The sequence below is a fragment of the Schistocerca serialis genome, chromosome 8 (genome assembly GCF_023864345.2).
Source record: "Schistocerca serialis cubense isolate TAMUIC-IGC-003099 chromosome 8, iqSchSeri2.2, whole genome shotgun sequence".
Lineage (NCBI taxonomy): Eukaryota > Metazoa > Arthropoda > Insecta > Orthoptera > Acrididae > Schistocerca > Schistocerca serialis.
Window position 1 is genome coordinate 430402993 of NC_064645.1, and position 12988 is coordinate 430415980.

The 12988-nt window shown below is 45.1% G+C and overlaps 1 protein-coding gene and 1 non-coding gene across 2 annotated transcripts in view; both read right to left on the bottom strand.

The window, feature by feature from the left end:
- LOC126417051 (gamma-aminobutyric acid type B receptor subunit 2) overlaps positions 1–12988 on the bottom strand; it is a 430259-nt gene that overhangs the window by 222127 nt on the left and 195144 nt on the right. Inside the window, exon 7 of the mRNA XM_050084943.1 lies at positions 7462–7647. Coding sequence (XP_049940900.1) covers positions 7462–7647 — 186 coding nt within the window. The remainder of the gene's footprint in view (positions 1–7461; positions 7648–12988) is intronic.
- On the bottom strand, positions 3992–4064 carry Trnat-agu (transfer RNA threonine (anticodon AGU)). The gene has a single exon. It is a non-coding gene; the product is annotated as a tRNA-Thr (tRNA).

The window sequence follows — 12988 nt, forward strand, 5'->3', positions numbered from 1 at the left end:
ATGTTCTAAGACGATCTTGAAAGAATATGAGCTGCTTACTGAGATGCGCATCTAGTGAGCAGTGTTAGCGATAGTCACCCTGCGATTGCTGAGAATCAGTTCCTCGATTTTCTCGACATTGCCGTCTGTGGTCGATGTCTTTGGCCTTCGTTCCCTCTCTGCATCACCGAAGTCCATGCGGCCTTGCTTTAACTATTGGCACCGTTTCACTACAACTGGACGCGACTGTGATTTTGGTCCACACCACGTCAGAACATCACGGTGAATCTGTGTAAAATTCAGACGTTTTGCTCAGAAAAATCGTACTCTTCGGCGTATTTCGGCTTTGGTGTGTGTTCCCAGTTGTCGCTTCACTTTACTTGCACAGTGTGATACACCTGTTACACGTCGGACAGTAGAACTGTGTGTGCAGAAAAGTTAGAACATGTAGTCTCTTCTTACAATGTACCACTATTGTTGCGCAGTGGTCTCATTGTAGAATGACACGCGTAATTTACTTTTTAAAGCGCCTACGGGCGTAGGAAGGGTAGTCCTAAGGTACTAATTATCACACCGAAAAAACAAATTTACATATTTAACTTGTCTGTTGTAGGTACAAGTCTGCATTCCTGTTGCTCACTGTAGTCGCCGCACCACAATACCGTAGCACGCCGCGAGAAGAGCCAAAGTAAATTAGTTCATTCCACTGATAAAGTGGAGTATCGTGTGGTAATTCGTTTATTGTATTTGAAGGGAACGACGTAACTTTCATAAAGGAGGTCACTTTCCGCTTTTGGGTGTAAATTTCTTTTTTTTTTTTGTGATTCGCAGTTTCCGTCACTTTCAGGCGCCTACAAACATGTAACGCAACGCACCTGGGAAATGCAAAAGGAGAACAATAGCACGATGTACAACAATATTCGCAGTCACCGCAAATTCACGTATTTATAAGGGAAGTGCGTAACCTTGAACGCTCAGAATCTCATGAAAATGTGCTTAGGATATACGTCGCTCATCCCTAGAACAGAGGAATCATCCGTTTGCATGTAAAACTGCGCGTCTTACCACGAGATACACTAGCATGATCACCTATTGAAGGTGTAACGGAGGAACTTAGGCAACGCAATGAAACAAAATATCGGTAAAATAGGACTAACATACATCGACGACAACAAAGTTTTGCCAAGCTCTTCATGTCTACTTCTTTAGAAAATTTTAGCTCTTCATGAGAAGAATTGTTGATATTGTGAGACTACGACACGAATAAGCACTTGTTAAGTTATACGCTCAACATTTCATCAGACTTCACTTTTTGCTATACAATCACCTTTCTACAGCGACGTACAAGCTTATGTTAAAACCTACTTGGTAAAAGGCAGCTTATGAGCATAAAATCAAATATATAATGTAATTATTATACCCCAGGTTTTCGCAAAAGTATTATTGACGTTCCAATATCATCGTCTGAAAATGTAAATAATGTGCCGTTGATACTGGAAAATGTTTGTTGGTCAGATAGCGTAATTAATTTAAGCATAGGAAAAATACGGGAATAATGCACGACATTGAAATACAAGGGGCGTTCAACAAGTAACGTAAGACATTTTTCTTCTGAAAGGAGGTTGGTTTTAGTCATCATTCCAATGCACCACATTATTCCCAACTCTTTTGGCTCAAAACCCAATTTTGCAACATAATCTCCTTCCAGTGCGACGGGCTTAAGCCACTTTACTGAGAGGGCGTGAATGTCTGCATGGTACCACTATCCTGGTCGCCGTTCGACCCAACGTCCTGCTGTATCAGTAACCTCACTACTATCCTTGTACTGCTTCCCGCGGAGTGCTCTCTTCACTGGCCCAAACGGATGAAGTCGGAAGGTGCGAGATTCGGGCTGTAGGGCGGTTGACGAAGAACAGTCCAATGAAGTCTGTGGCTCCTCTCGGGTGCGCAGACTTGTGCGAGGCCTTGCGTTATCATGGAGAAGTTCGATTGCATTTTTGTGGCGACGAACACAAACGTTTCCAACGTCGCAGGAATCACAGCCGCGTGCGGCCGGCCGTTAAGCGGGAGATCGGACAGGTTTGCGCGACCTTGTTGCGAAGATAATGTTGCGATGATAACAGACTCCTCGCCCAACGATTCCTCGTGCTTTTGTTCTCTGCCAGGTCTCCGAAGTCAATTTGCAGGCGCCTATGAATATCTGCGATGCTCTGGCTTTCGGCCAGAAGAAACTCAATGGCAGTGCTCTGCTTGGGATGCACCTCAGATACAGACGCCATTTTAAAGGCTACGTACAGCGCCGCCAGGTATCGGAACTTGGTGGAACTACAGAGGCTGCAGCGGGAATGTTCCACTATGTCCCACAATAAAGTCGCATTTTTTAAACGAAAATCGCTGAGAAATAAATGTGTTGCATTACGTATTGAACGCCATTCGTATGTATGTTTTTGGTGTTTATATTGATATTTTTTCTTCGGACTACCAAAACTCTTCTCTCTTAGACCATGAATACCATGAATAGTTGATTACGCAAGTACTTCTCTTGATAAGAAGCGCAGTGTTGCATGCAAATGGCTAATATCACGTTCTTTTGGGGTGAGCGATTTATATTCTAAGCATAATTTCAGGCAGTTGTGAGCGTTCGAAGTAACGAACTTCCCTTGTTACAGCATAAAACGTGTTAAAATATCGTTGCTGGGTATTCCTGTAAGGTTGTGTCCCCCTTGATGATCTGTAAGTTAATGATTTCACGATATAACATATGAGTCCCCCGATTGTTACAGCTGGAAGCAGCGTACGGCGCGAGGGTAGATACATTATCTGAACAGTCTCTTACAGGTGGATGTGGCATGAACGTGACAGTACGTCATGAGTTTCCAGCTTCGAAAGTGGGATGATACTACAAGACGTAGGGTTCTTAGCACATTTGCACAAGCAACCTGGTTAACGAAGTCAACATTGTTTAAGATGACTCCTCATTTTCTCAAAGACAGCGTTTCCACGCGCGAAAACAGCCTCCAATGATGCCCACAGGTGACTGAACAACTTATGTCAGAACACAGCATGAACAACGACAGACATGCGTTTATAGCACTTGTAGACTTAGAGAAACCACTCTTTCATATTTTGAAGGTAGCAGATATGAAGTACAGAGAAAGAAAGTTTATGTCCAACTTATACACAAACTGAAAGTAGTGGTTCAAAAGGGATTGAAGCAGGTCTGTAGCCTATCTCTGATGGATATACACAATGCGCAAGCAGTAAATGAACCCCAGGAGAGATTAGGAAAGGAAACTGGAGTGCAGGGAGAAGGAATAAAAACTTTTACATTTCCCTATTACATAGAAATTCTGGCAGACGCGGCAAAAGACTTGGGAGATCAGTTGAACGGAGTGGGTAGAAATTTCAAAACGATTATATCATGAATACCAAAAAAGTGAAACAAGGGCAATGGGGATGTATTATAATCAAATCAACTTATGTTGAGGAAATTGGATTAGCAATGAGGATTGTATGGGTAGAACCGATAGCTACTGAAGACGTACTGAATCAAATGGAAATAGATGAGCTTTATGGCACGACCAAAAAAAAGGGAGCTGTTGATAGCTCACATCATGTACTTATCAAGCATTCATAAATTTGGTAAGGGAGGGAAGTGAGGGGGATGCGTGATGAGAGGGGGGTAAAAACTGAAGAGACAGACCAACGCACGACTGCAGTAAACAGATACAAATGGATGTAGGTAGCAATAGTTATGCAGAAATGAAGTTTCTTGCACAGAATAAAGTAATGTGGAGATCTGCATCAAACCGGTTTTTGGACTGAAGAACATAGAGATGAAGGCTTCCGGAGTCTACCATCGACTCCTGTCAAAACGCCCTACCGTGACTTTTGGTCACCTTATGGAAATTATGTAGCCTGCCACGGTTTAATTCTGGCAAGGAGTGCCATTTGTACCATACTTAGGCTGAAGTTGTTATATACGCAAACTGAAAGGACGAACAAAAATTTATACCACGGGCGGGATTCGAACCCAGGACTCCAGCTCACTAGGCAGATGCGCTTAACCACTACGCTACCCTGGCACAATGGCTTTGTACAACTGCACAGGCTATCCTAGCACGCTTCTCTCGTCAACCCAAATTCCATTTCCGACTCAGCCCACTTGGTATTTACCCTAATCTCGAAAGTATTTCAGAGGCCCTCCAACTGTACTGCAGTAGCACTTCAGCTTCGATCGAAATGGCGGCTCCCGCTTGAATCTCACGTAAGGTTCCTTAAGGAAATGAAACTGGATGGTTCCAGACACCTTTCCAAATCTTAAACGTCTATGATGTATACATGCAGATGAAGTGACGTATGAAACTTTGTACCAATGCTCCTTCTCACTAGGCAGATGCATTAACCACACTACCATCCTGCCAGAGTGGCTTTGCATCGTGACACAGACTACCCTAGTACGTCTCCCTCCTCAGTCCAAATACCCATTCACGACTAAACCCAGTTGATATTCCCCCTAATCTCGAGCGGCATTGTAAACGCTCTCCAGCTGTAATGGAATGGCACGTCAGCATCGAACAAACTGGGGGAACCTGTTTGAAACATAGGCATAGATGCTTTAACCAAATCAAACTACATGGTTCCAGAGAAATTTTCAGGTCTGAAACAAGTATGATGTATATATGACGACTGAAGCGACGAATCAAGATCTGTACAAAGGCCGGGATTCGAACCTGGGTATCCTGCTCACTAGTCAGATGCGCTAAGCACTACGCCACACTGGCAAGTTAGCTTTGCACAACTATACAGGCTACCCTAGCATCCCTCCCTCGTCAATCAAAATTCCCATTCAAGCCTTACCCTATTTGGTATTCCTCCTAAATTCGAACAGCATTGTAGAGGCTCTCCAACTGTAATGGAATAGCACATCAGCACCGATCGTAATGGACGATCCTGCCTTACACCCAGCCCTCCTATGATCAAATGAAATTACATGATTCCAGTGACTTTACCAAGATTCAATCATCTATGGTGTATACAAGCAAACGGAATCGAGGAATGAAAACCTGTACCAAGGCTGGGATTCGAACCTGGGTCAGACAGTAGGAAGATTCGCTAGCTACTACAGCACCATTGGACAGTGGCTTTGCAGAACTGCACGTGGACTATCTTAGGACGCCTCCCTTCCAAGGGAGCTTTTTAAGACTCAAAAGTATATGAGATATATAAGCAGACGACACCAACAAATGGAAATCTGTACCAAGGCCGGGTTTCGAAACTGAGTCTCCTTCTCAGTAGGGAGATGCTCCAGCTACTACCCCACCCTGGCATAGTAGCTTTGCACAGCTGCACGGACTCTCTCCTCAGTCGAAATTCTAACTCACGACTCAGCTCACTTGGTATTCCCCTAATCTTGAACAGCATTACAGAGACCCTCCAACTGTGTTGGGATAGCACCTCAGCATCGAACGAAAGGGGGAATCCTGCTTGAAACCAAGTCACAGCTGTTTTAATTAAATGATACCATATGGTTCCAGAGACAGTTTCAAGTCTCAGACATGTGTGGGATATATATGCACACTGAATCAACGAATGAAGATTTGTACTAAGTCTGGGATTAGAATGTGTGTCTCCTGCTCTCTAGACAGATGTGCTAACCATGACACCTCCCTGGCACAGTGGCTAGGAGATCCTCTGCAATGCTACTAGTGTTTAGAGGGGATACAAAGTTGGTTGAGGCGTGACGGGAATTTGCATCGCGGAGTGGCGTGTGATAGAGTAGTCCGTGCAACTGTGCAGAGTCTCTCAACCAGGGTGGCTAGTGATTAATACACTAATGGCCATTAAAATTACTACACCACGAAGATGACGTGCTACAGACGCGAAATTTAATCGACAGGAAGAAGATGCTGTGATATGCAAATGATTAGCTTTTCAGAGCATTCACACAAGGTTGGCGCCGGTGGCGACACCTACAACGTGCTGACATGAGGAAAGTTTCTAACGGATTTCTCATACACAAACAGCAGTTGACCGGCGTTGCCTGGTGAAACGTTGTTGTGATGCCTCGTGTAAGGAGGAGAAATGCATACCATCACGTTTCCGACTTTGATAAGGGTCGGATTGTAGCCTATCGCGATTGCGGTTTATCTTATCGCGACATTGCTGCTCGCGTTGGTCTAGATCCAATGACTGTTAGCACAATATGCAATCAGTCGGTTCAGGAGGGTAGTACGGAACGCCGTGCTGGATCCAAACGGCCTCGTATCACTAGCAGTCGTGATGACAGGCATCTTATCCGCATGGCTGTAACGGATCGTGCAGCCACGTCTCGATCCCTGAGTCAACAGATGGGGACGTTTGCAAGACAACAACCATCTGCACGAACAGTTCTACGACGTTAGCAGCAGCATGGACTATCAGCTCGGAGACCACGGCTGCGGTTACCCTTGACGCTGCATCGCAGACAGGAGCGCCTGCGATGGTGTACTCAACGACGATCATAGGAGCACGAATGGCAAAGCGTCATTTTTCCGTTGAATCCAGTTTCTGTTTACGGCATTATGATGGTCGCATCCGTGTTTGGCGACATCGCGGTGAACGCACATTGGAAGCGTGTATTCGTCATCGCCATACTGGCGTATCACCCGGTGTGATGGTATGGGGTGCCGTTGGTTACACGTCTCGGTCATCTCTTGTTCTCACTGAAGGCACTTTGAACAGTGGACGTTAGATTTAAGATGTGTTACGACCCGTGGCTCTACCCTTCATTCGATCCCTGCGAATACCCAATATTTCAGCAGTATAATGCACGACCGCATGTTGCAGGTTCTGTGCGGGCCTTTCTGGATACAGAAAATGTTCGACTGCTGTCGTGGCCAGCACATTCTCCAGATCTCTCACCAATTGAAAACGTCTGGACAACGGTAGCCGAGCAAGTGGCTCGTCACAATACGCCAGTCACTACTCTTGATGAACTGTGGTATCGTGTTGAAGCTGCATGGGCAGCTGTACCTGTAGACGCTATCCACTTTGACTCAGTGCCGAGGCATATCAAGGCCGTTATTACAGCCAGAGGTGGTTGTTCCGGGTACTGATTTCTCAGGATCTATGCACCCAAACTGCGTGAAAATGTAATCACATGTGAGATCTAGTATTTGTCCAATGAATACCCGTTTATCATCTGCATTTCTTCTTGGTGTAGCAATTTTAATGGCCAGTAGTGTATATCTGCCCAGTGAGCAGGAGACCCGGGTTTGAAACAGAGCCCTGATACAAAATTTCATTAGTCGCTATACTTGCATGTATACATCATAGATGTTTGAGACTTGGAAAGGTCTTTGGAATGATATAGTTTCAGCTGGTCCTCTGCTGAAGGTTGAACGTTTCACTTTCGACTGTAAAGGAACTTGGCAGACCAGTCATTATTCGCCCTAACACCAGCAAGATCAGACAGCCCGGCTGAGCACCGCAGCCGCTCACCATGCCCGAGATGGCGGGCGCGCTGCCGACGAGGCGGTTGTGCGAGGAGACGAGCAGCAGGCCCTCGACGGCGGCGGCCAGCTGCGTGGGCGGGCAGGGGGCCGACGCGTTGCGCCACCAGCGGCTGTCGGGCCCGCCCTGCAGGATCCACGCGTAGTCGCCGCCGAACATGCCCAGCTGGTAGGCCTGCAACACCGCACCACTCACGTCAAGCCTGTCAGCGGTCTAAAAGCTGATACACCACTTAATGTTGAAGAAACAGAGGAAGTAATAAAAACTCTAAATAAATTGTACTGGTACTGCAACAACAGCCGTTATTTTGCCAGTGTTTTATTAGACAACCAGTTTCTATGTTCCAGTCGCATCGTATTAGACCTGTCACATGAATGACACGAAGTACCACACTCGTCCATGTGTAAGACAAGCGACCAATATTCGAAGCTATTTGCAACACAAAACACGACGTTAGCCATTTATGAGGATGAAACCGCCGTCCTTGCGGAAGACTGGAAACCGTCGAACAATCATTTTCTGAGCATTGCTGGTGAATTAAATAAAAATTTAGCTTCTACAGGAAAACATATAACTTTCTTAGCAAATGCCTTTGCGAGATTGATGTCTGAAATACTCGTCTGTGATACAGACAAGAGAGAGATTGAGTCAATAATTAAATCACTGAAGACTAACGACTCTCGTGGCTATGATGGAGTGTCTAGCAGAATATTAAAGTACTGTGTTGCACATGTTAGCCCTGTATTTAGCCATATTTGTAAATTTTCCTTTAGGAATGGTCAGTTTCCTGAGCGATTACTCAGTAGTAAAGCCGCTTTATAAAAAGGGAGAAAGGGATAATGTAGATAATTTTAGACCTATTTCTATGTCATCAGTGTTTGCAAAAGTTATTCAAAAGACTATGTAAGTAAGGATAATTGATCATTTTACATCACACGATTTGCTATCAAATGTACAGTTCGGCTTTAGAAGTCGTTTAACAACTGAAAATGCTATATTCTCTTTTCTCTCTGAAGTACTGGATGGATTAAACAAAAGGTTTTGAACACTTCGCATATTTTTTGATTTAGCTAAGGCATTTGATTGTGTTGATCACAAAATATTGCTCCAGAAGTTTGACCATTACGGAATACGGGGAGTAGCTCACAGTTGGTTCACCTCTTACTTTAGCAACAGGCAGCAAAAGGTCATTATTCACAATGGTGATAACGGCTGTGATGTGGGGTCTGAGTGGGGTACTGTCAAGTGGGGGGTGCCCCAGGGATCAGTGTTGGGACCACTCCTGTTCCTTATTTATATAAATGATATGCCCTCTAGTATTACGGGCAACTCTAAAATATTTCTGTTTGCTGATGACACTAGCTTGGTAGTAAAGGATGTTGTGTGCAGTTGGCTCAGTTTCGTATAGTGCAGTACATGACATCAGTTCATGGCTTGTAGAAAATAAAGTAACGCTAAATCACAGTAAGACTCAGTTTTTACAGTTTCTAACACACAATTCAACAAAACTTGACGTTTTAATTTCACAGAATGGGCATATGATTAGTGAAACTAAACAGTTCAAATTTCTGAGTGTTCAGATAGATAGTAAGCTGTCGTGTAAAGCCCACGTTCAGGATCTTGTTCAAAGACTTAATACTGCCATTTTTACTATTCGAACGGTACCAGAAGTGAGTGATCATTCGACACGAAAATTAGTCTGCTTTGCTTATTTTCATTCGGTATTGCCGTATGGTATTGTATTTTGGGGTAACTCTTCTCATTCTAAAGGGATATTTTATACTCAGAAACTGACGGTTCGGTCAGTAAGTGGTGCTAGTTCACGAACCTCTTGTCGACCTCTGTTCACAAGTCTGGGTATTTTGACATTGGCCTCTCAATACGTATATTCCTTATTGTCGTTTCTTGTTACCAATATTAGTTTATTCATAAGAATAAGCAGCTTTCACTCGATTAATACTCGGCGGAAATCAAACCTGCATTTAGATCGGACTTCCTTAACTCTTGTGCAAAAAGGTGTGCAATATACTGCTGCATCCATTTTCAATAAGCTGCCACTCGAATTCAAAAATCTTAGCAGTAATTCACTCGCTTTCAAATCGAGATTCCTCATGGGTCACCTCTTCTATTCTGTCGAGGAGTTCCTTGAAAAATTAAGCTGATTTTTATTGTACTGCTGATAGCGTTTACTTAAACTTATGGACTGACTTTTTTAAGGTTCATGAACATTTATGTTTATCTGTTATTACGTTTATGTTGTAACTTCATGTACTGACACGTTCCATGACCTTGGATATTTGCTCGTCAATTTGGTCCTACGGAACTTGACGAGTAAATAAAAAATAAATTCACGAATACAAACAGCACTCAGAACTGCCGAGCCTTGGTTGAGACGATGGCGTATTAAAGTAAACGTCGACAAGTACGAAGCAGTTCCGTTAACACGCAGACCGAAGCCACTGCGCAAACATCAATACTGTCGACAGGTAACACTGCATGCGCGCCCAATACGTTTGCGAGAGAAAGTCAGGTATCTCGGTCTCTGGCTGGACCGGAAACTTACATAAGGGGACCACAATGAATACGTTGCCAACAGAGCGCACGCGAGGCTCAAACAGCTCTACCCAATGCTCAACAGGGAAAGCACACTGAATAGGAGTGTGTCGAGGTCCATACAAGTGACACTGATTAGACCTCTGATGACGTATGCAGCTCCCGTATGGGGATACGCAGCTCCTGCACGCCTGCGCCGCCTGCAGATCATACAGAACAAAGTGTTACGCATCATTAGCAACGCTCTGCGCTACACACGCACTGTGGATCTTCACAATGAATTCAAAAAAGACGCCACACGACTATACAGGAACTCTAGACACTCGAACAGTCCGTTCATCCTTACTCTGGGAAACTATGATCACAACCAAAGGTAGAAATAAATGAAAACTAATGGAAGCCATCAGCTGCCAACAGGTGTTATTGATATACCTCAATGGGGACAGCTTACAATGTGCGCTCCGACCGCGATTCGAACCTGGGATCTTTTGCTTACATGGCAGATGCTCTATCCTTCTGGGCCACATAGGGCGCAGAGGACAGCGCGACTGCAGGGACTTATCCCTTGCACGCTTCCCGTGAGACCCACATTCCCAGCCGTTCACAACCTACATTCGTAATATTCCTAAAGGATATTTGCCCATTTCTGCCCGAACTCTTGCGGGAATCGTCACCTTAGTTGGCGCGAGTAATGAGTGAATGGGCAAATATCCTTTAGGGATATTACGAATGTAGGTTGTGGACAGTTGGGGATGTGGGTCTCACGGGAAGCGTGCAAGAGTTAAGTCCCTGCAGTCGCGATATCCTCTGTGCCCTCGGTGGCTCAGATGGATAGAGCGTCTGCCATGTTCGAGTCCCGGTCGGGGCACACATTTTCAGCTGCCCCCATTGAGGTATATCATCAACACCTGTTGGTAGCTGAGGGTTTAGATTAATTATCATTTCTTTCTACAGAAGTTGCATGGTAATCATTGGTATCTGTTCTTTCAGAACAGTTACTACCTTCATACAACCATAGGTGAAAGCATAAACGGCCAAAGACTATACTATCTACGGCATAACTACCTATGGCAAGCTAACATACACCCGCAAGCGGCGATGTCGGCAAGCTTCTGCATAACAGCAACGTTGACTCGATATGCCAGCTGCTATTAAGGCCGACCAACAGGCTAAAGCAGGGAAACCGACGAGCTCGCATACTGACGCACAAACCAACCGCGAAAATTACGCTAAGCTGTGAATCTAGTATACGACCTTTGGGAAACAAAACGATGATGAACCTGTTGCAGGTATGCTGACGCTGACCGAGAAATCAACACCGGCACCCAGGAGCAGTCGCCGAGTAACAGCACCGCACAACGTCAAAGGTATCGACCAGCATGATATCCACTACTAAGAAAGCCTCCTTGCACGTCCTGTCGCAGGTAGCAAGAAAACCGCTACTGCTCTTTCAACCCGAGCCAACTATCGCAGCGGTTTTTTTTTTTCTTTCGGCTCTTGCTTTGGCACTATTTTTTCCTGTGCTCTTCAAACCGCTACCCGTTCGTTCAATTTTAAACCCGATCTATCTCCAGATGAGCATGTATTAATGGTTAACCTTAACGAGACGCACGCAAACATCGCAGTACCCCTATCCTGCCAGGCCTCACTGTAGTGAAAATTACCCCTATGCAGATATGGTAGTAGACCTTTTTGTGTTGCCTATCAAGCCGATGTGGGCGTGGAGGGGCTCCACCTGTTATAATAATCGTATATGGTTGCGTAGATCCCCGAGGTTCATGAACATGCGTGTTCTTCGTACATGTGAAGCAACTGTCCATCGCACGTGTGAAGAGCACACATCCTCATGAAGTTCAATACGTTGTCAACAGAGCGCACGTGAGGCTCAAATACCTCTACCCAATGAAACCCTTGTCTTAGACATGCACGAGTGATACCTGGTGTCAGTCATGTGACAGCCGGCCGGGGTGGCCGAGCGGTTCTAGGCGCTACAGTCTGGAACCGCGTGACTGCTACGGTCGCAGGTTCGAATCCTGCCACGGGCATGGCTGTGCGTGATGTCCTTAGGTTAGTTAGGTTTAAGTAGTTCTAAGTTGTAGGGGACTGATGACCTCAGCAGTTAAGTCCCATAGTGCTCAGAGCCATTCCTGTGACAGGCCTGAAGATGACGTTATTGGAACGTCGAAACTCGTCGTGTAATAAAAGAATATCAAAATAACGGCTGCTAGTACAGTACTATTCAGTGAACAGCCACTGTCCCACGCTGAGGACCAAAACATGAAGCATCATTTTTTAAATAAGTTGCCAAGTTCAAGTACGACTCTTGCACTGAGATTTCAGTACAAATTTAATTCTGTGTATTGACAGTTCATCCATCCTTTGCTATGGGAATGTAGCATGGATCTCTGCTCCACCCCAGTTCTGTAAGTCCCTCCAGATCCTCGGACCTAACGCATTCTTCCTCGCTTACCGCATCCGTTTACCTTTCCCCACAATATTCATTCAGCAACACGTCAAATTCCCGTCCCCTCTCACCCACACTGATTATCTTCTAACAACCTGCACCATCCGGAAACTCGACACCACTAATCTTAGTTTCTCCTCTACTTTCCAAGTCTGGAATGCCGCCACACCTTTATCAACACATCTTACCGACTGAATACTTACACACACTTCACGTACTCTCCCAACGAGACTTCAACTATCTCCCCCTCCCAGAACAGGAACTCCACCCCAATATTGACCCTACCCTACCAGCTTTACGTCTATCTCAGCTATTCCACCTTATCAAGGCTCCCTCTCCCTCCACTCCCCATATTTTCTTAACCCCTTTTTTCAATGTCTGCCTTTCTTTTCCAAGCCTCACCACTACCCCCCTCAATTCCACCCCATCTTCTGTCGCAACACTCACTCCTACGCCATCGATACTGTGTATCAGTCCTCCATCCTTACACCACAATCC